The sequence below is a fragment of the Mustela erminea genome, chromosome 1, assembly GCF_009829155.1.
Source record: "Mustela erminea isolate mMusErm1 chromosome 1, mMusErm1.Pri, whole genome shotgun sequence".
Lineage (NCBI taxonomy): Eukaryota > Metazoa > Chordata > Mammalia > Carnivora > Mustelidae > Mustela > Mustela erminea.
In genome coordinates, this window is record NC_045614.1 from 160,398,502 (window position 1) to 160,422,137 (window position 23,636).

The 23,636-nt window shown below is 37.4% G+C and overlaps 1 protein-coding gene across 6 annotated transcripts in view; it reads left to right on the top strand.

Moving 5' to 3' along the window:
- SPICE1 (spindle and centriole associated protein 1) overlaps positions 1-23,636 on the top strand; it is a 66,895-nt gene that overhangs the window by 9,680 nt on the left and 33,579 nt on the right. For 2 of the 6 annotated variants that reach the window (XM_032348569.1, XM_032348580.1), the window contains exons 2-5: positions 11,026-11,124; positions 14,068-14,115; positions 18,570-18,713; positions 23,469-23,571. In XM_032348569.1, coding sequence (XP_032204460.1) covers positions 11,026-11,124; positions 14,068-14,115; positions 18,570-18,713; positions 23,469-23,571 — 394 coding nt within the window. The other 4 variants (XM_032348541.1, XM_032348550.1, XM_032348559.1 and 1 more) reach the window with 4 other exon arrangements.

A 23,636-nucleotide genomic window follows, 5' to 3' on the forward strand; every position in this document is an offset into this window, starting at 1 on the left:
CATTATTTTTCTTTTATTTTGCCTTTCTCTTTTATTGATTCAGTTTTGATCTTTATATTTTGTTTCTTCTTATTACTTTGGATTTAACTTGTTTTTATTTATTTATCTAATTTCTGAAGGTAAAAGCTGAGGCCACTGATTTGAGACTTTCTTTTCTATATAGGCATTTAGTCTCATGTATTTCTCTTGAAGTACTATTTCTGTTACATTTCACAAATTTTGATATCCTGTATTTTCATTTTCATTTAGTGCAAAATACATTCTGCTTTGATTTCTTGTTTGACTAATGGCTTTTTAAGAGGTGTATTATTTTTTCCCCAAATTTTGAGGGATTTGACAAGAATCATTATGTTACTGATTTCTAATTTGATTGCATTGTAGTCAGAGAACATTCCTAGTATGACTTGAATCTTTTTGATTATAATTGTGGACTTTTAATTTTACATTGCAGTTCCATCAGTTTTTGCTTCATTTATTTTGAAGCTCTCTTATTAAGTGAATAAGTGTTTAGGATTTTTATATATTTTTGATTTAATATCCTCTTTGTCATCATGAAATGATTTTTTTTCCTTTTTACCCCTGGAAATATTCTTTGCTCTGAAAACTAGTTCATCTAATACTGATGAAGCCATTTCAACTTCATTTGACCAGTGTTAGCATGACATATCTTTTTATCTTTTACTTTAAACTTCAGTTTTTTTTTTTTTAAAGATTTTATTTATTTGACGGACAGAGATTACAAGTAGGCAGAGAGGCAGGCAGAGAGAGGAGGAAGAAGGCTCCCCACTGAGCAGAGAGCCCAATGTGGGGCTCGATCCCAGGACCCTGGGATCATGACCTGAGCCGAAGGTAGAGGCTTTAACACACTAAGCCACCCAAGTGCCCCTTTAAACTTCACTTTTTATATTTAATGTAGTTTCTTCTAATAGGAAGCTATTTAAAAAACCTATACTGATAATCTCTGCCTTTTAAAGGGGGTATTTAGACCATTTATATTTAATGTAATGATTGACATGAATCTATCATCTTGCTATTTGTTTTCTATTTCTCCCACCTGGTCTTTGTTTCATTTTTTGTACTTTTTCTGCTTACTTTTAGGCTACTTAAGTAATTTTTAGTATTTTTAGTATTTAGTATTTTAGTGATGGCTTTAGGGTTTATGATATACATATTTAACTTATTATAGTCTACCTGCAAGTAATATTATACACATAAGGAATAATATAAGAATCTTACAGTAATAGATTTCCATTTTTGTCCTCTGGCCTTTATGTAATTGTTGCCATGCATTTAGTTTTATATATTTTAAATATATGTTTCTGAACAATTTAATGTGTAATTTGTTATGTACACTGATGTACATTACTGATGTAATGTTCTTCATCTTTCTTGTGTTTAGGTTTTGTTAAGCTTCTGGAAGGCAAGTTTGTGGGTAAAGATGTGATAGAAGGATTGAATTAGCAATATGGACTTATGGAAATTCTCTTCAGATTGCTTCAGTGTCCAATGAATTAGGAAGCAAGACTACTGCCTGAAACTGAGGATAGAGGAAGATATGCTGGATGTGAGAGACGGTATAAAGTTGTCATGTAGAAGGGTAAGAGAAATCAATGGAGGAGGAAGCTTAATATGGTTTGGGGGCATCTTTAAGGGCACACTTAAAATTAGTGATTTTGGGGCACCTGAGTAGCTCAGTGGGTTAGGCCTTGGCCTTTGGCTCAGGTCATGATCTCAGGGTCCTGTGGTCCAGCCTTACACTGGACTCTGCTCAGCAGGGAGCCTGCTTCCACCTCCCTCTCTGTCTCTCTGCCTACTTGTGTGCTCTCTCTCTCTCTCTGTCAAACAAAAAAATAAATGTGTTTAAAAAAATAAAACTAGTGATTATGAATTGAAAGTCAACATGGTTGGGTGTTTTTCTTCTTTCAGTTTCAGTTGCAAAGGTGCAAGCACTTAGTATGTAGTTTTGCTAAGGCCAGAGTTGTGGTTTTGCCCAGTATTACAGTAATTCAGAGAAGGACAGGGAGCTGAGGATGTATGTAGGGAATGATTATATTGATTGATTATCAAATATATCTACATCAACTTCCCCAGTCATAGTGGAAACTATTAAAATGCAGTTCTTAGCATCTAGAGGGTGCTGAACGTATTTGCTGGTCCCTGTACGGATATGTCTTAACAGTAGAAAACCAAGGACTAAAGGAAGTTGTCATATTGGAGCAAATTAGGTCTATTTTCAAATAAAATGCTTGTAAAGCCCTTAACGTGGCCCACACAGCTCTTCCTGTCCTGGCTCTAGCCTTATTAAACCAGCTTTCCTTACACCAAGCTCCCACTGCTCTCTCATCTTCAGATATACTGAACTTCTTCGAGTTCTTTGCACTTGCCACACAGCTTCGCATATATGCCTCCCTCTGCAGGGTTGTTTTATTCTTCCCTGGTAGCTGACTCATCTACTTTTCAGATTTCGAGTAATTCCTACAAATACTCCTATAAATTTAGTATCTAGTATCTTCTAGTACTTGTCACAGTTCTAATTTTACATTGGTGTTGTTGATAGCTGTTTACTACTATGCAGTAAGCTTACTGACGACAGAGATCTTGAGTGTTTCTAGATCCCGCAGGGCCTACTATAGTCAGTCTATGGCACATTGGTAGGCAGTATAAACATTCTTGGAAAAAATAAATAAATAAAGGTGAAAGCAAGTAAATGTTGTATGTGAAGCCTGGTGTGGAGAAAATTCACGAGAAACTGGCTAGTGCCACACGCCTACCCCCCAAAGCCTTGCCCTGAATCTTACACAGAGCACAGGAAAAAAAGACGCACAAAAGCCTTTTCCCACAATTTCTGCCAGCCTGTGGGAGGCGCCTGCGCACTGGCCTCACCGGATATACGCCAGGGAGTGGGGGCGGGGCTCGGGTAGCCTAGGCAACATCCCGGAAGTTGTCGGCTGCGTTATCCTGTGGCGGGCCGGGCAGTTCTGGAGCTTGAAGTTTTAGTGGAGGTGGAGGAGGCCGTCGGGAAACGGAAAGGCAGGTTGCGACGAGGTGGCGGGGACCTGCAGCCTGCAGCCCCAGCGCGTCTTAGGGACCGGCCTGCAGGACGGGGAAAACGGTGGTGGCGTCTCCCTTGCGTTCCCTGGGGCTTTAGGCGCCTGGGTGCAGGATCCTTAGTACGGAAAGCGCCCCGCGACTCTGTTTTGCGACTGTCTGTGTGTGTCAGGATGAGTGGGTGTGTTGGTGTCTAGCGCTCTCCCCTTAGGTGTACCCTTAGTGTGCGCAGCGCTTTCGGGGAGAGAGCTGAAGTTGGGGGGTACCCTATTGTAGCTATCAAGGAATTTGCAGTGTAGCGGGAGGCAGAATACCCAGGGTACCGGGGGACAGGGAGTGTCATTTCAGTCGACTGGATGGTCAGGAAAGAGTTTATCAGGAGGAACCGCCGGAATGAGTTTTGAGGAGTGAGTGGAGTTAAGCGCGTGGAGAAGGGAGCGAAAGTCTGATGGGGTTCCCCGCAGAGCAGAAAGGATGGGTGGGACAACTTATGATGGCGAGAGTTAGATGTGTGGGAGGTTGAGAGGAGCAAAGACTGGAAAGGAAGGTCAGCCCTGCCACAAGGAGGGCAGAGGCTCCTAGTGTGTAGCTGAGTTGGAGTCCTCTCTGCAGGGACGAGCTATTAAAATCTTTTGGGGAAGACACTAAAGGGCTGAGAGTTATACTCTGTCCTGATATAGGGATGAAGGATTGATTGCAGGGACAGTTTTTGGAAAGACGTCCTGTTTCCCTTTGGTCAGTTTTCCATCAACCAGAGTGGATTTGCTAAATCTCATCATAACTCTCCTCCCCTAAAATCCTCGAGTGGCTTCTGTGGCTTCTTTAGGATAGTGTTCAAATTGCTGTAGCTTAGAAGGCCATGATACGTCCTCTGCCTTTCTTTTTTAACCTCTTTCTAGCCTCTCACCTTTTCAAATTTGCTGGTCAAACTGAACTTCTCAAACCCTTTGTAAATGCTTTTTCTCCCACCAGGAACATTCTTTCCCCCATTTCTAGCTTTATTCATACTTGAACTCTCAGCTTAAACATTTTGGGAGCAATTTTTGTACTGAGTAGAGTAAGTTAGGTATTCACATGACACTGAATTTACTTTTTATTGAGATTACTCATTTTAATTGTGGTCTTCTGATAAACCCTAAGCTCTGTGAGGGTGCAGACTATTTTACTTTCTTGTATTTTGTGCCTGGCTCTTGGCAGATGTTTTCAAAATATTTGTTGAAATAATGGGTAACGAAGTAGCATATGAGTGAAGGAGTTCAGTTAGGAGAAAGAGCTTGGACGAAGACATTCCTAGTAGAGATGAAGAGGGGACAGATGAGAGAGATATTTCAGGGAAAGAATGAATAGATTCCGGTATCTGATTGGCTAAGAGACAGGAAGGAATAGAAGATGATGCTAATAACTAAGGTTTTAAACTGGAGCAACCAGGAGGATGGTAATTCTGTAAGTTCAGTTGAGTTCAGACATTTACTGAGCATGCCAGTTGTATATCAAGAACTAGAGGTTGGTGGGGAGGGGCATGGATGATAAGCTATATTTTGACTATATTGTATGTGAGATATTTGGGAGATACACACAGAAGGCAGTTGGAAATGAGCATTTGGTATATTGAGGAATAATGTGGATCCTTGATTTGGGGCTCATTTCAACAGTGTGTTTATGTGCCCAGTGCACTTGTAGCTTTGTTCAAGGGTATGAGTAAGGTCACTGAGGAAAGATGTGAACACCTTTCTTACTTTTTATTAAGAAAGTAAAAGTAAGAAAGCTCTCCATGAGAGCTTGTACCATATTAGACCTGTTTACTGCTTTATCTCCAATGCCAGTCAGTGTCTGGCATATGATAGCTTATAAAAAACAATTTTTGGATGAAGAGAGAGGGTGTCCAATGTAAAGATAAGAGGGTTGAGATAGAACTGCTTGAAGTTTTTGATTATGTGGTATCTGAGCCTGCAAAGAAATGGGGAGATGAATAGGAGAGAAACTGAGAGAAAAAGTGTCATGGAAACCAAGGGAGGGGAGGGCTTCCAGCAGTGGGAGTCTTTAGCGTTGGAATAGGCTTGAGAAGAGGTAAGAAGGCACCAACAATTTACAGTTAGGAAAGTATTAATATTTTAGATTTTCTCCAAACAGGCCTAGATTTTCTGGGCTATGCTGATTTTGTACTCCTTAGTACTAAAAACCATCAGAATATCTCTATAGTCTCGCATTTCAGCATATGAACTACAGCTCCCCTACGATATCTGATATCTGTAAATGATTCAAAATCCCTTTTTTAGACCACAAAGTCTGATCCTGGGTTAAGAAAAATATTGCTGATGTTCAAGAGAACACTTTTCAGTGCAAGGGTTGTTCCTGCATTACAGCTTAGTTATCCCTTTGTGATCTTAGCACACACAGGCTGGAATTGAGAGTTGGCTAACATATTAGTCTCCTATACTGTATAACAAATTATCACAAACCTGGTGACTTAAAACAATACTCATTATCTCACAGTTTCTGTGAGGCAGGAATTTGGGCATGGTTTAGCTTGGTAGAGTGCTTAGGGTCTCACAAAGTTAGGATTAATGTGTTGGTGGTCTGCGCTTCTCATCTAGAACCCAGCTTGGGAAAATTCTGCTTCCAGGCTCACCTCACTTAGGTTATTGGCAGAATTCATTTCCCTGTGGCTGTATGCCATAGGAGTCTTTTTATTGACTTCTCTGCTCGGGGCTGTCCACAGTTGCCAGAGTTCTCTGCCATATGGCAGTCACAAGTGGCAGTTGGCTTCTTTAGAACCAGCAGGAGAGACTCTCTTGCTCTACTTTCATAAGACAGAGACTTGTGTGACATAATGTAATCACAGTAATGATATCTCACATTTGCCTTGTTTTATTGGATAAAACAAATCACAGTGGGAAAAAACCCCGAGTAAGTCATAGATCCTATCTAGACTTAAGGGTAAGGGATCATATGATGGCATTATTCATTGCAGGTCATCTTAAGAGTAACCACAGCCAGCTTTGCTAGCCTAAATTGAAGTTAAAAAAAAGAAAAGAAAAGAAAATGAGAATAGTAGTAGACTATTGTAGTCCATTCAGACTTCCATAACAAAATACCGGAGACTAGGTAGCTTATAAATGAGAAATTTTTTTCTCACAGGTCTGGAGGCTGTGAAGTCCAGGATCAAGTCTCCAACATGTTCATGTTCTGGTTAAGGGCCCTCTTTCTGGTTCATAGGCACCACCTTCTTGCTGTGTCCTCACATGGTGAATGGGGTTAGGGATCTGTGGAGCCCCTTTTATGACAGCACTAGACCTATTCATGAGGGCTCTGCCTCCCAAAGGCCCCATTTCCCGAAGGCCCTACCTCCTAATGCCGTCACTTTTGGGGCTTGGGATTCAACATGAATTTTGGGGGAACACATTCAGACCATAGCATCTACCTTCATTTCAGCAGTTTTTGTCAGTGAATATGTTTTTTTTTGGGATGTTACATTTTCTTGTGCTTGTGCTAAAATTGAGACCTGTTCACATTGCCACAAGTAATACTCAGGCATTTGTTCAGTTGTTTGTATTAAATTTCCACATCTCTTTGCTCAAGAAAAGTTCTGTTTGGATAATTATATTTATCATCAGAAGTCACCATTAGTGTACAAATGGCTATGATTAAAAAAAAATGCTTTTCCTAAATTTCTGATACTGTTATATTGAGGGCCTCACCAATGAAAGAAGTATATGGCCTTTTTTGACCGCTCATAAGCTTTTGCATCTGTCAGACTCATGGTTGGTTTTTCAGAATTGAGGCTGGTAGAATTTCAGCTTCTGAATAAGCATAGTATTTTAAATAATATAACTTGAAATGAATTATTTTAAGAGTAAAATGGATTCATTGTAGAAAATCTGGAAAATCTAGAACAAGCCAGAGATAACTCAGTATTAGTGCCATTTTCTAGGAAGTACATTACATTTAGTGAGACCTGTGTTTTTGTTTTTTTCCCAAAAAAAGGTGGGTTTATTAAAGCATGGGGACAGAACTCGTGGGCAAAAAAGCTGCTGCCGAGTCAGACCTGATTTTGAATGTCACCTCCCACCTGCCCATTATTATTTGTGTGACTTTGAGCAATATATGTGCTTAATCTTTCTAAGTCCCATTTTTCTCATTTGGGAAAGGACTAATAGTTGACACCATTAACACCAGTTAATGACACCATCGTCATTAATCCTAATTAGAACTTAGTATATTCTAGGTAGGGGTTTTCAGCAACTTTTCTATTTAATTAGTTCCATTTTACAATTTCTGGCAAAGTTGGGATGTGAGCCCAGACAGTCTGGTTTCAGTCTGTATTCTTAACCATTGTGCTGTATTGTCTCTCGAGACAGAATGTACCTCATAGGGTTGTGGGATTAAATGTGAAATGCTTAGCATAAATAAATGCTTATTAATAGTATATGTATCTTAACATCATTGAGAATATACTCTACTTGAAGTTCTATATTCTACTTTTTACACTTAATTTTATGTTTTGTTGTATCATTAAACTTTTTTCTTAATACAAGTTTAATGGGTATATAATTCATCCAACAGATTTAGTGACATTTTATTATTCTCCTTTATTTCTGCAGAGTAAATTGAAGGGTAGGTTGGAGAGTAAAATACATTAGAAACTATTTCTGAACAACTGGTATATTTTTCCATATCTTTTTAATAACAGCTTTATTAAGATATAACTTATATACCATGAAATTTACCCTTTAGAAGTCTGTAGTTCAGAGCTTTTAAATAAATTTACAGAGTTGTGCATTGATTGACTGACTCATTTTAGAACATTTTCATCACCTCAAAAAGAAACCCCGTACCCATTAGCAGTTAATCTCTATTCCCTCCTCCTTTCAGACCCTGACAACTGCTTGTCTCTTTTTTGTCTCTATGGATTTGCCTATCCTGGACATTTTGTGTAAATAGAATCATATACATACAATATATGGCCTTTGGTGTCTGGCTTCTTAACCATAATATTCTCAAGGTTCCTATGCCATGTTATAGCATATATCAGTACTTTATTCCTTATATTGCTAAGTAATATTCCATTGTATGGATGCACCATATTTTATTTATCCATTCAGCAGCTGGTAGACATTTGGGATTTTTCCGCTTTTTGTCTATTAAGAATATAATGTTGCTATGAACATTCATGTGCAAGTTTTGTATTGGCATAAGTTTTGAATTCTTGGACATATACCTAGGACTAGAATTGTGGTAACTGTGGTAACTTTTTCCAGAAGCTACTGAACTGTTTTCCAAAGTGGCCATGCTATTTTGCATTCCCACTAACAATACAAGAGTATTCGCTTCTCTGCATTTTCACCAACTCTTGTTATTTCCACCCTTTTGTTTATAATCATTCTAGTGGGTTTGAGGTGGTATGTCATTGTGGTTTTGATTTGCACTAATGATGCTGATCATTTTTTCATGTGCTTATTGCCCAATTTTAGTACCTTCTTTGGAGAAATGTTTATTCTGCTCCCTTAGCCATTTAAAAATTGGAATATTTGTGTTTTTCTTGGTGAGTTTTAAGTTTCTTTTATATATCCTGGATCCAAGCTTTTTATCAGATGGGACTTGCAAATATTTTCTCCCATTCTGTTGGTTGTGATGTCATTTTCTTGATGGTATTTTTTAAAGCACAAAAGTTTTAAATTTTGATGGAGTCTCTTTTTTCCTTTGGTTTCTTGTGCTTTTAGTGTTATATCTAAGAAACCACTGCTTCATGAAGGTTTATGCTTCTGTTTTCTATTATGAGTTTTATGCTTTTAGCTCTTAAAATGAAACTGGTGATTTATTTTTAGTTAATTTTTATGTATATTGTGAGGTAAAGGTCTTAATTCATTCTTTTTCATATGGATCTCCTGTTGTCCCAGCACCATTTATTGAAAAGACTATCCTTTCCCTATTGAATTGTTTCTTGGCACCTCTGCTGAAAATAAACTGACCATACATGTGATGAGCACTGGGTGTTATACACAACTGATAAATTAAGGAACACTACATCTGAAACTAATGATGTATTATGTATTGGCTAATTGAATTTAAATAAAGAATTAAAAAAAAAAGAGAGAAACTGACCATAAATGTAAGGGTTTGTGTTGGATTTTTAGTTCTATCCTATTCCGTATCTTTGGGTGGCTCAGTTGGTTAGGCGGCTGCCTTCGGCTCGGGTCATGATCCCAGCGTTCTGGGATCGAGTCCCACATCGGGCTCCTTGCTCGGCAGGGAGCCTGCTTCTCCCTCTGCCTCTAGCCTGCCACTCTATCTGCCTGTGCTTGCGCTCTGTATCTCTCTCTCTAACAAATAAATAAAATCTTTAAAAAATTATTTAATTTATGTATTTGAGAGAGAGAGTACATGCAGGAGAAAGGGACAGTAGGAGAGGGAGAAGCAGACTCCCCACTGAGCACCCTGACAGGGTCCTTGATCCTAGGACCCTGAGATCATGACTGAAGCTGAAGGAAGATGGTTAACTGACGGAGCCACCCAGGTGCTCTGTTTGTTTGTTAAAAAAAAAAAAAAAGATATTCCTATTTATTTGAGAGTGCACACATATGAGTGGGGGGAGGGGCAGAAGATGAGAATCTTCAAGAAGACTCCCCGCTGAGAGTGTGGCGTCTTAACACAAGGCTCCACCTCTTGACCTGAGATCCTGATCTGAGTGGGAAACCAAGATTTGGTTGCCCAGCCCAACTGAGCCCCAGGCTCTCCCTCTATTCCCTATCTTTTAAAATGGTATTTATGGTTCTGCCACTTCCTGTGTGACCTTCACGGTTAGTTAAATTCTTTGTCCCTTAGCTTTCTCATCTGTAAAATGAGTAATAAATAGTAAATACTTAATGGGCTTATCGTTAAGATTAAAGGAAATACTGTGTGGAAGAACTTACTAAGAACAGTACCTTAATTCTGTTAGCTAATGCAGTCATTACCACCTCCACTGTCCTCATTACCATCACCATAAGACAATTGTTATTCTCCAACTCAAATGTGACTTATTGCTTTTGCTGGATTGTAAACCCTGCAAATAGAGAACATGTTTGAAGAGTCAATGTGATTGATAAGACAAAGCAAAGAGGACTAAGGAGAACCTCTTGAAAATCCTTGAATTTGGATTTTTTTTTTTATTACTTAATCATTTTTTAAAAGTGTGCTTAAGGAAGATCCTACTGTCCTTATTTTAGGATAATTTGGAAAAAGGGGGTCCGCTGGAAAGTTCTGTAACTATTTAGGTGTGTAATGAAATCATATATATGTGTTGCTTGTTAAAAGTCACATCCATGTTTTGTAAAATCCTAGTGTACAGGAACTATGAGTCTTATTCTAATTTTGGGTAATATTTAGTCCAGTGTCCTTAGCATTGCTGTTTTAAGAGTGCCAAGCAAATGTTGGCAATTTCCACATGCCAGTTTAGTATCGGCAGTCACCCTCCCTTAGTACTGTGTGGGAATATACTAGAATGATATAACTCATTTGTTTCTAAAATATAGCCCCTTTTATTTTAGGTAAACACATATATATCTATGGTAGTAATTTTCAGTAATAGGACGCTCAACAAAGAACTCCAACTCTTGGCCTTTTTCCTTTTGCTTTCAGACTGTTAGCCTGTGACTGACATTTTCTCTGTTAATTGTGAGGTTTGTAACTGAGGACAAGCTTACACCTCCTGTCCTAGCTCTGATCTTTATCATAATTTGTATTCCTGGAGTTCTTTATTAAGCAAATAAATATAAGCTATTAACTTGAAACCTGTTTTATCATGGTTATATATATAGCTTTCTAATTGTGAAGTAAAAGAACCAAGTATTTTGGAAGACTGTTCCTTTCATTATGCTTAAAATTTTCTTCTGACACTTTAAAGTTTATTTTCCTAGATGTCTTTGTCCCCATCCAGAGATAAATTTAATTACCACTTTTTCTTGTATTTTAAAAATTTGGTATGATTATTACTTCTAGATGTCACTTGTCAGAGTGAACCGTTACGGTCCTCGGGGAGGAGGAAGGAAAGTGCTGAAGGTGAAGAAGAAGAAAGCATCTGTGAAGCAAGAATGGGATGTAAGTCTAGATGGGTTAATAAACCTGTAAGATTGCTCTGGGGGAATAGATGTGATGACATGGCCCTGGTCACTCGAGACACTGCTCTGAACGTGATAGGGTGGAATGGATTTCTGGGCGAGTCATATCCCAGGTCTTGGAAGGACACAAGTCAAGGTCATATATAACCTATACCTCTTTTGTAGAGGGAATCTTAAGAAGGTGGGGCGTATGTTTTTAAGAAGTCCCACTTTTTAAACGTTGAGAACTTACTGCTTTAAGGCAACTGGAGCTACCCTGTGAAATCTGAATTTTAAGATTTGCCCATAGCAACCAGTGATATCATACTCATATGAGTGGCATTTTGGGTTGAGAAAGCGGGTGGTTCTTGCCCTCTTACTCCTTGAATTGTTTGTTTTTTACCTCCAGAAGCTGGTCAGTTTCAGTACAAAGGTTTTCTTAAGATACAGGACAGGACAAGTCTCAAGTACCTGGGACATATGACTTCCAGCTCCCACTCTGATTACTGTTCAGTATTATCAAGGGCATCTTTATTTTTCACAGCATGGTACTTTAGTTTGAACTGTGACACTTCAGGTGCCTTTTCTTTCTGTTGTGGAAAGCAGCTAGTCAGGGACTACTTGGGATCTCAGGGATTCTTTTGGACTTGGAAACTTCTGGGAAAACTGACAGCTTTTTTGAAGGGGCTCAGGGGGACTTACTTATGTTTATATTGCTTTGTTGTCCTTTGATTGGCTATAAAATATTATAAGGGTGTGATTCTAAAACAATGAAACTGATTAAAAGGAAAATAATGCATTTGATAACTTAGAAGTTATCCACTTCAGAGTGGTTACTGTGGGAGTTTAGTATTTATTCTGATTTGTTGCTATTGCTCAAAACATAATTGAAACCCACCATTTGAAATTGCATTTTCCTCATTTGCTTTTCATTATCGCCAGTGCTGGAAAAGTCTGTTTTTTGTAGACAAACTTGGAAGTAGTTTTAAGTCATTTGGAGTAAATGGTAAATGAAGGAGGAGAGATCAAACTGGATAATACTGTTTTGATAAAAATAGTGAGATGGTTTTTGAAATAGCATGTAAATTATATTTAAAGGCGATTTCAGAAGAAAATCATTTTAAGCAGTAGTACTATTAATGACATTATATTTCTCCCATGAGAACTAAGTCCAGGCATATCCCCAATATGCTTGAATTTTATTTTGATTATTAAAAATCTCAAGATCTTATGGTTATATCTTGTGCTTTTCTAAATTAATATGAAAGGAGTAACAGTTTTAGTATAGAAAACTCTTGAGCTAAATATAAACTATGGCCAAAAAGTTGTCTTTGAATATATCAGAAGCTATTTCACCAGATCCAATTCTCTTATATCTGTTGGATGTAGAACTAACTTGTTTTACTTCCAGCCTTACCGAATCTCTGTAACAAAATGACTGAAGTCACTTTTGAGAGGCCAAATTGTAGGGCAGTTACTTCAAGCTGTGTAGGCTGTGCATTACACAATCCCAGTGGTAGCTCCTGGAGTTGTGGGGTATGGTAGACCTGCCCTATTGGTTTAGTGCCTTTTTACATAAGTGACTGTTCTCACATTTTATGAAATTATACAGTGCCCTCAAACTTTATCTCTTATTATGTATGATACATTCAATGCTCAAGTTGTTTGCATGCACACAAATTTAACCTCTCTATAGTGATCACAGTTTATCTTTTACGAATCTTTAGAGGTACCTCATTCCTTGGAATGCAGTTTGAAAACTAGTTTAAACTTACTCATTTTGGATTATATAACTACCCTGTTTTATTCATTGTTTTAGTATAATATATACTTGCTTGGTAAATTTAGTGCTTATTTTCTGTAAGATACCTAAAAATAGCCTGTTATGTTTTAATAAGATAACTAAAAAGAATCCATATTAATATTTAAATTGAGAATACTGGTTCCTGGACAGGAAGTCGTTTTCATCCCAGGACTTTTGAATCTGTTTCAACCTTTAAAATCTAGGATGTACTCATACCTAACCACATATAAATGAACAATGTTAAGTTCATAGGTGTGACATAACTCTCTAAAGAATGGGAACAAATATGGTAAGAATTTTGAATAATAAAACTAACATTTTATTTTAATTTAAATAAACACATTTGTTTTATATATTATGTAAAAATAGAAATATTTCATTTCAATTTTAAATAGCAATATTATCTTGCTAGAATGTGATGATCAGACAAATCCCTTAACGCTTCAAAGAAAGGTTTCTTGGAGGTTAGCATGCTTAGTTAAGTCCATAATCTTGTATTATTTATTTATTTATTTATTTAAAGATTTTATTTATTTATTTGACACAGAGAGAGAGATCACAAGTAGGCAGAAAGTCAGGCAGAGAGAGAGAGAGAGAGAAGCAGGGTCCCTGCTGAGCAGAGAGCCTGATGCGGGGCTCGATCCCAGGACACTGAGATCATGTCCTGAGCCGACGGCAGTGGCTCAATCCACTGAGCCTCCCAGGCGCCCCAAGTCCATAATCTTTTAACTGAGGCCCATTTGGCATGAGGGAGAAGAAAGGTACACCAGGCTTAAACTAATAAAAAAAGGCCTTTGAGGGGTCTCTGGCTGGCTGAGTCAGTAGACCATGCAACTCTTGATCTCAGAGTCCTGAGTTTGAGCCACATGTTGGTATAGAGATTACTTAAAAAAAAAAACAAACTTTAAAAATTTTTAAAAAGAAGGCTTCTAAAAAAAAAAAAGGAAATTGAATGTAAAATAAATTAAAATTGATTTTAAATGTTTTTTAACCTAGTTTAAAGAAAACTTTTCCTGTAAGAAAATTACCCAAAGTGAACAAACACTGAAATCCTATTTTTAAAAAATCCAGTATATACTAATATTTTGTAAAAAAAAATTTTTTTTTTTTAAAAGAAAGTTCTTTTCTTTTTTATCGCAGAATACTGTGAATGATCTGACAGTTCATCGGGCAACTCCTGAAGATCTGGTAAGTTTTATATCAAAAGTTAAGATTTGTTCAATGTTTTATTTGATACTTGGTTTCTGACTTCAGAATAGAAATCAGAGGTACTTCCTGAAAGTTGTTTAGTTATATTTAATCTTGCTTATGTCTATATGAAATTGAAAAGCTTATCATCTGGACTTCCTGATGTTATGTAGGAATGTCACTTAGCATATATTAAAATTTTATTAGATAGGTTTGGTTTCAAATCACTGTTCAAATCTCTCTGGTCCAGTATTGCCCTGTAGATATCTCTTGTCTTCTATCTGTACATATCTCTAGCCTTATTTACTATTACTTCTGTATGCAAGCATACCAGTCTAGTGAATGTGCTAATTTATTCCTTGAATATTGCATGCATATTTCCACATTTGAGCCTCAATTAAATGATTTTTTTTTTAGTTGGAACAGTTTCTCTACCTTCTCTACCTTCTTGACTACCTATCCAAATCTCAATTTGCTTCCTTATCCTAGTTCAAGTATTACTTTTAAAAAAGGTTTCTGCTGTAGATAAAAAAAAAAACAACAACAGCTTTATTGAAATACAATTCACATACCATAAAATCCACCCTTTTAATGTGTATGATCCATTGGTTTTCAATATATTCATATTCATATTTTCTGATTTAGAACATTTTCATCACTCCCTGAAAGAAACCCTGTGTCCTTTTTTTTTTTTTTTTAAAGATTTTATTTATTTATTTGACAGACAGACAGCACAAGTAGGCAGAGAGGCAGGCAGAGAGAGAGAGAGAAAAGAGGAAGCAGGCTCCCTGCTGAGCAGAGAGCCTGGTGTGGGGGATCCCAGGACCCTGGGATCATGACCTGAACTGAAGGCAGAGGCTTTAACCCACTGAGCCACCCAGGCGCCCCTTTTTAAATTATTTTTTAATAAAAGATTTTATTTAGGGACGCCTGGGTGGCTCAGTGGGTTAAAGCAGCTGCCTTCAGCTCAGGTCATGATCCCAGCGTCCTGGGATCAGGTCCCACATCCGGCTCCTTGCTTGGCAGGGAGCCTGCTTCTCTCTCTGCCTCTGCCTGCCACTCTGTCTGCCTGTGCTCACTCTCCCTCCTCCCTCTCTGACAAATAAATAAATAAAATCTTAAAAAAAAAAAGATTTTATTTATGTATTTTTTAAGAGCAAGAGGGGCAGAGAAAGAGAGACAGCATGAACAAAAGCAGTGGGAGGGGCAGAGGGAGAGGCAGAAGCAGACTCCATGCTGAGCAGGCCGTATGATGTGGGACTTGATCCCAGGACTCGGATCATGATCTGAGCTGAAGGCAGACACTTAACCAACTGAGCCACCCAGGCGCCCATATTCTGGTCATTTCATGTAAATGGAAGACAATGTGTATCCTTTAGTGTCTAACAGAATGTCTTCAAGGCTCGTCCATGTTGTAGCATGTGTCATTACTTCATCCCTATTATTGCTGATACTGTTACGTTGTATGGATATACCGGTCTAGACATTTGGATTGTTTTCACATTTTGACTATTATGAATAAGGGTGCTCCAAATGTTGGTGTACAAGTTTTGTGTGAACATATGTTCTCAGTTCTCTTGTTGTATACCTGGGAGTAGAATTGCTGGATCATATGGTATCTCTGCAGTTAGCTTTCTGAAGAGCTGCCGAACTGTTTTTCAAAGTGGCTGCACTATTTACATTCTTACCAGCAGGCATGAGGGTTCCAATTTTTCCATATCCATTGCCAACACATGTTATTCTGGTTTTAGTTCTCCTAAATGGGTGTAAAGTGGAATCTCATTATGTTTTTGATTTGCTCTAGGGACTAATGATTTGTGTACTTATTGGCCATTTGTATTATCTTCTTTGGAGAAATGTCTATGCAGATTCCTTAGCCAGTTAAGAATTGGATTACTTGTGTTTTTATTGTTAAGTTGTAAGTGTTCTTCACACATTCGGGATCCAAGTTCCTTATCAGATACATGATGTGTAAATATTATCCATTCTATTGGTTGTCTTTTCATTTTCTTGATGATACGTATTCTTTGAAGCACCAAAATTTTTAATTTTGATAAACTCCAGTTTATCTGTTTTTTCTGTCTGTGCTTTTTGTTTCATCTAAGAAACCATTGTCTAACCCAAGATTCACAACAATTTCTCCTGTGTTTCTTTCTAAGAGTTTTACAGTTTTGGCACTTATGTTTAGATTTTTGATCCATTTTGAATTAATTTTTGTATATAGTGAGATGGGGGTCCAACTTCATTCTTCTCTAAATGGATAGCCTGTTCTCCATGTACCATTTGTTAAAATGACTGTCCTTTCTCCATTGAATTACCTTGACACCCTTGCTAAAAATAAATTTTCTGTAAACATAAGGGTTTAGTTTGGACTGTCAGTTTTATTCCACTGATCTATATGTCTATCCTATGCCACACAACATTGTCTTGATTATTATCGTTTTGTACTAATTTTGAAATTTTTTGAAGCTGCCCAACAATTGGTATCCCCTCTAAACTGTTCTCATATTTACTGTGTATATGAAGCATTGTGTATGTGCTGTCTAATGTATTTCATTTATCTTTATATGTACAGTTGGTGCATTATGTACATTAAACAATGTGGGGGTTAAGGGTGCCACCTCCTGCACAGTCAGAAATTTCTTATATAAGTTTTGACTACCCTGAAACTTAACTAATAGCCTACTGTTGACAGGAAGCCTTACCAATAACATAAGTAGCTGTTTAATACGTTTTGTATGTTATATATACATATAACATATAAAAAAGTAAGCTAGAGGAAAGAAAATGTTATTAAGATCATAAGGAAGAGACATTACATTTATAGTACTATACTATATTTATTGAAAAAAGCTCATGTATATGTGGATTCAAGCAGTTCAAACCCATGTCATTAAAGGGTCAACTGTATGTGCTCAGTCTCCCGGGGCAGATTGTTAATGCTTTTGAGGGATAAGGGCTGTATCTTGTATATCTTTGTGGACCTAGAAATCTTAATGTTAGTAAATAGGATAATGATGTCCTACTGACTTAAAAATTTTTTTATGAAAAACTTCAAATTTACATGAAAATGGAGATGAAAATATGAAGATCTTCCATGTACTATTTATCCAGATGTAATAGTTATTAAAATTTTGCCATAGTTTCTTCATTTTTCATACCCTTTCCTTCCTTCACTATAGCATTTTGAAGCAAATCCCAGAGAACATGTCATTTTGTGCCAACATATTCCGTTTACATTTTTAAAGAATATAGGTATTTTTTCTATAACTACAATGCCATTATCACACCTAGCAAAAGTAACAATAATTATTTATTGTTTCCAAGTCCATATTCGTATCACCCCAGTTATCTCAAAAATAGCATCTTCATTTGTTTTTTGTGTTCAGGATCCTTACACAGTATTTGGTTGTTGGTCTCTTAATGGATTGATTTCTTATTTACATGGTGAAAACAAAGCAGTACATTTTATTCATTTTCATGGTTCTGAATACTAGAGTGCTTATAAAGCCAATATCTGTTCCTATTCCTTAGCCACTTCAGTGAACTCCTCTCCTGCAACTCTTAAGCTGTGGCTTATATCTCTGCTTCAGGAATTCCATTTTTCTGGAGTTCTGCATTTCCAGTGACCCACTTCCAAATTGCAGCCATTGCAGGGCTATAAAAATACTACATTGTTAGTTTTTGGTAGTGACGTGAGTATTATGAAATGGCTGTGTCTTTGCCAAAGATGAGTCAGTGGACTTTGTGCCTTTTACGTTGTACTCTGTGTGTGTGTGTGTGTGTGTGTGTATAATTGTACAAGTACACATATATGTAACTGAAAAGTTTAACAGAACAATTCTTAACTTTCTTTTTTTTTTTTAAAGGATTTTATTTATTTATTTGACAGAGATCACAAGTCGACAGAGAGGCAGGCAGAGAGAAAGGAAGGGAAGCAGGCTCCCTGCTGATTCAATTTGGGGCTGCATCCCAGGACCCTGGGATCATGACCCGAGCCGAAGGCAGAGGCTTTAACCCACTGAGCCACCCAGGCACCCAATTCTTAACTTTCTTATGTGTGATTTAGTCTTAATATTTTCTATTTTGTATTCTGTTTTATTTAAAAAAATGTTGATTTGACCCACTAATTGATTTTACCACCTGTTAAATGAATCCTGGCCCGTAGTTTGGAAAATAACATTTTATTGGATAGTTCTGGCCAATGGAAGTAGAAATTAGTATTTTTTTCATTTTGTCTTTTTGCTAGGTCTCCTAGTTCTAGATATATTTTTTTAAAATCATGTTTGAAGATTTAGAAGACTGAAAATTTTGGTTGTGAATATGTATAAATACACACATGTTGGACCAGAAAAAAGTTTTTAAAAGTTGAATTAGATTAGGTGGTTCCACCATCTGAATAGGCAACTTCTTTGTTCCTGAAGCATTCTTTTATATTTTTTTCTTTTGTACAGATACGTCGTCATGAAATACACAAATCAAAGAACAGAGCATTAGTACACTGGGAACTCCAAGAAAAAGCTTTGAAGAGAAAATGGAAGAAGCAGAAACCAGAAATTTCTAATCTTGAGAGAAGGAGATTGTCTATAATGAAGGAGGTAATGCTAAACTGCATTATCTTTAGAGTTAGAGAAGAAAATGATAAATAGGTTTCTCTCTTTCCTTTCAAATTTGATTCACATTGGAAGGACTTCAATAAATGACTGTGTCCTTATATAATGATTTACACATGGACTCTGAAAAAAGCAGTGGAGTGATGATTAGCATCTAGTTTGGAGGTTTGAATTCCTGCATGGAAAGTTACTGTTTATGTGACTTGCCTGATTGTAATGTTATGAGATTTCAGCGGTATATGCTAACAAACTGACTAGTACATTCCTTGGCACATAATTAGTTCCTTATATACATATATAAACTGCTATAATTATTTTTCTCAGTTCACACACAGTGCTATTAGATTAATTACTTTGCAAAAAAAAAAAAAATGTGTGCTTGTCCAACAAGTTAGTTAGTAAGCCACTTGTCCTTGGCTAAATCTTTTACAAAATGTAGGGTATTTGGATAAGTAATCAGATGTGTAGGAATAAATAATATTGCAAATAAGAGGAAGCTACAGCAAAAAAACCTTTGATTTGGGATGAAATCATTGAAAAAGAAATATACTTTGTAGTGTCGCTTCTTGTTCATTGTTGAAGCTTATGGCACTTGGCTGTTCTGGGTGACCTTTCACTGTAGCTTTAAATTGCTCTGTCTTTCGAAGAATTCATTAGGCTTGTTAGTGAAAGGTAAAAGTTTCAGTCTTAATGTATCATCAGGAAGAATTCCGTCTCCCAAATAAATGTTTATATGGACTTGTAAAAACAGTAGATTGAGAGAATATGGTTCTTTACAGATAAGTATCCTTTGATAATCTTGGACAAAGTATGTGGTTCACAGTGACCAGGAGAAAAGGCAGCCCTTTTGAGGCGACTCTGGGCTTTTGTGTCCCATCTCTAGTGGCTCCTGCTCTTGTCCTGAACTGCTCATGTCCTGAAGGAGTAGATACGGTAGAAGGAGGGACTGAAGGAAGAGTGGTAGGAGAGGATGAGTGAAGTCTCTCATATGTCCCTCCAGTCCCATGCCTCAGGCCCTTGTGTCATGGTTCTCAACGCTGACTGCACATTAGATCAGTCAGTGTTGAGATCTTCCATGAAAAAAATCATAGTATCTGGACTCAGATATATCCATATTCAGCTAATCTGATTTAGTGGACCTATAATGTGGCCCTACTTAGGTATTTTGGACTCAGATATATCCATATTCAGCTAATCTGATTTAGTGGACCTATAATGTGGCCCTACTTAGGTATTTTTTTAGACAGTTGTTATGTAATTTTAATTCATTGCCAGGGTTGAGAACCTCTGCAGTTAGTGAGATCAAGTATTTCCATTTAACAGTATATTTTGGAGATTATCCCATGTCAGTATTTAGAAATCTACCTTTTCTTTTTAATGGCCAGGTAATATATAGATGTACCACAATTTATTTATCCAGTACCTTATTTGTGAAAACTTAGGAAGTGTATTGGACTATAGTTTATTTATTTTTTTTAAAGATTATTTATTTATTTGACAGACAGAGATCACAAATAGGCAGAGAGGCAGGCAGAAAGAGGAAGGGAAGCAGGCTCCCTGCTGAGCAGAGAGCCTGATGCGGGGCTCAATCCCAGGACCTGGGATCATGACCTGAGCCTAAGGCAGAGGCCTTAACCCACTGAGCCACCCAGGTGCCCCATGGACTATAGTTTAGACCTCTGGTTAAGAAGATACAGTGGTTTAAACAAAATTGAAATCTGTTTCTCTCTATGAAACAGTTCAGAAGTAACCAGTAGTTGGTAGGGTCTCTGTGGTCCTTTATTCCAGGGCTTCCATCACTGAGTAGAGAATGGCTGTTCCAGCTGCCTTTAGCTGTATTCTAGCCAGCATGAAAAGGGAAAGAGAATGCATGCTACTCCTTTAAATATCCAGAAATTCTGGCTTCTATCCCACTGTCCAGAAATTCATCATATGACCATTCTCACTTAGAATGACGGTTAGGAGATGTGGGTGTATACTTGGCTAAAACTTGGGAATTCTGTTAAAAGGAAAATGAAAAGACAGGAAATTGGTGGGTAAGTAGCAGGTCTGTCACCCACAGATTGTTACCTCATTTGTCACTGGAAATAATACAATGAATACCCTTGAATGTGGTTTAAGTACATGTAAAACTATATTTGTAGAACAAAAGTTTTTTAAAGATTTTATTTATTTATTTGTTTGAGAGAGAGGGAGAGAACAGAGGGAGAGTGAGAAGGAGAAGCATACTTCCCGCTGAGCAGAGAGCCCGATGTGGGACTCGTCCCCAGGACCCTGAGATCATGACCTGAGCAGAAGGCAGGTGCTTAACCGGTTGAGCCACCTAGACACCCGTGTAGGATAAATTCGTAAGAGTGGAACTGCTGAGTCAAAGATATGTGCATCTATTATGCACATATGAAGAAGCCTCCTTGGGCATACTCACCTAGGCAGTATCAACATGTATTAGAGCTACCAGTACATCCCCCAGAAATGGACTCCTACCTAGATTAGCAAAGTTAAGAGAAAAGCTCTTTGGCTAGCATAATCATTCACTGTATGATGCACTCATGTCTTGGGAATCAAGCAAATGAGGGTCCAAATTCGATCAGAGAAAGGGAAACTTCGATAAAGATTTTATAAATTTTAGAAGTCTAATAACTTCCCAGGTCTCTCTGTAATTTGCTATTTCTGTCTGGTTTTTATTATCAGAGAACAAAAGTGCTAGAATTAAAAGTTTTTGTTAGTATTTTTGAAGGGATCTTGGATGATCTTTTGTGAATCCAAGATGTGTACCACTATTCATAAGTTTGACTTTGTGCTCTATGAACCCATCTGGGGAAGTAATGTATATAGATGGGCTTGCAGAGATTGGTTTACTTATCAAGAGGATTTTTTTTTTTTTAAGTAAAGGTTTTTATTTATTTATTTGACAGAGAGAGAGAGTGCAAAAGTAGGTAGAGAGGCAGGCAGAGAGAGAGGGGAAGCAGGCACTCTGCTGCACAGAGATCCCAATGCAGGGCTCAATCCCGGGACTTTGAGACCATGACCTGAGCCGAAGGCAGAGGCTTAACCCACTGAGCCACCCAGGCTCCCCAAGAGGATGGGTGTTATCAGAGAGGAGTGATGAATAAATCTAGAGAGAGCAAAAGAAAGCCAGTACCCTGATCTGTGGCCTCTCAACCCATCTGCCCCAAGAAGGCTGGGCAGAGACTGGCAAAATGCGACAGTGTAATGTCTTTCCTGGAGACGTCATTATAATTGATAATCAGGTCTTGGTATGATAAAATTATTCCTCTACTATCTGCTTTTTTCAATTATATCTCTTTATTTTGATGGAAGGTCAGTAATTTTTTTTTGATAGTAAACTCAAAACTGCCATTAGGAAATATTCTGTGTGTAATTTTTCTAGTTTAAGTGATAGATTATAATGCTCCATGTACTCTCTTGCCTAAGCTCTAATTGGGTGTACTTGCAAGATTGCTAACCAGGGATAGAAATTTGGTTCATGGGATAATATAATTTAAGTTGTAGCAACATTCCAAATATCTCTAGAATGGTACAGGTGTTCAGTGTGTCCACATTCTTACAACAGCCCTTTGGGGTAGGGGAAGGTGGCGGTATCTTCATTTACATATTAGGAACCTAAGCTTAAAGAGGGTTGGATTTTGCTTAGTATCCCTTGGCTGGATCCTAGTCTTCTGGCTCTGAATGTGCTCTTTGCCTTATATCATTCCAAAACTTACTCTGTGGAAAGAACAAATTAAAGACTTGATTCTCACCAACTGAGCTATCCAATCTGATTGGCCACAGCAGGAGAAGAAAGGGAAAAAGTCAGAATGTGACTTTTGTTATTTCTCTCAATGTCTTAAAACAATAACTGAAATCATATTATATACTTGTTTCCATGGGCTAGAGAGATTCTGGTAAGAGGATTTTTTGCCAGAAGCTCCGCTTCATTGTTTTGAATCAGTGTTGGAAACCAGGCAGTTTTGTTTTATGACTCCTCTCAGTTTAAGAATGCCACCTGGTGGTGGTGGGTAGAGTTGACTTGCTTGTGCTCCTTGCTTATAATTAAGAAAGTTCCTGAGTTGAAAGTGCCTAATCAGAGGCGCTACTGTAATGGTATTTTTTGAGTTCTCATCCCTCTAGGATAAAAGTTCACCTTGTTTGTAAATACAGAACTGTCACTTTTTTGTTTGATGCCCCAAAACTCATATCTTACCTCATAGTCTCTTAAGTTGTTGATCATGATCTATTAGTGGATTATGAAATCACTTTAAAGGTTGAATCCCTCTGAATATATGGCTCAGAGTTTTATATCTTTAATCAGTGTTTTTCAAACTGTGGATCACAACTTGTTAGTGGATTGCTTAATTTAGTGTGTTGTAGCTATTATTTTAAAAAATAGAATAGAAACTAAAAGAAAATATTAGAATGGTTCTCAAAAAGTAAGGTTAAGTAAGACTTTTATCTTGTTATGCATTTACATTTGCGTGTATATTAGATCACGCCAAGTAAGGCCAAGTAAGAAATAATGTATTTCTTAACTTGGATTGTAGCCAAGCATCTGAAATCTAATTATTGTAATAGCGCCATCTCCTGGTACTTACAGATATTGCCATTGAAGGATTTTGGGAGGATGGTGGCTTACAGTTGTTTTTATTCTCTGAACCTTTGCATGGACTTTTCCTTTGTGATTTCATAGTATATATAGATTTTTTTTCTGAATAATAATATTTATCATTAACACATGTCTAGATTCTTTCTGATCAATACCAGATGCAGGAGGTATTAGAAAAATCTGATCATTTGATGGCTGAAGCAAAAGATCTGTTTGTTGATTTTCCCCGTAGGCGCACAGGTAATGTATTTCATTCAAACAAAAGCTTCTTTTTCTTATTAATCATAGCCTACAATGGCTGTTTG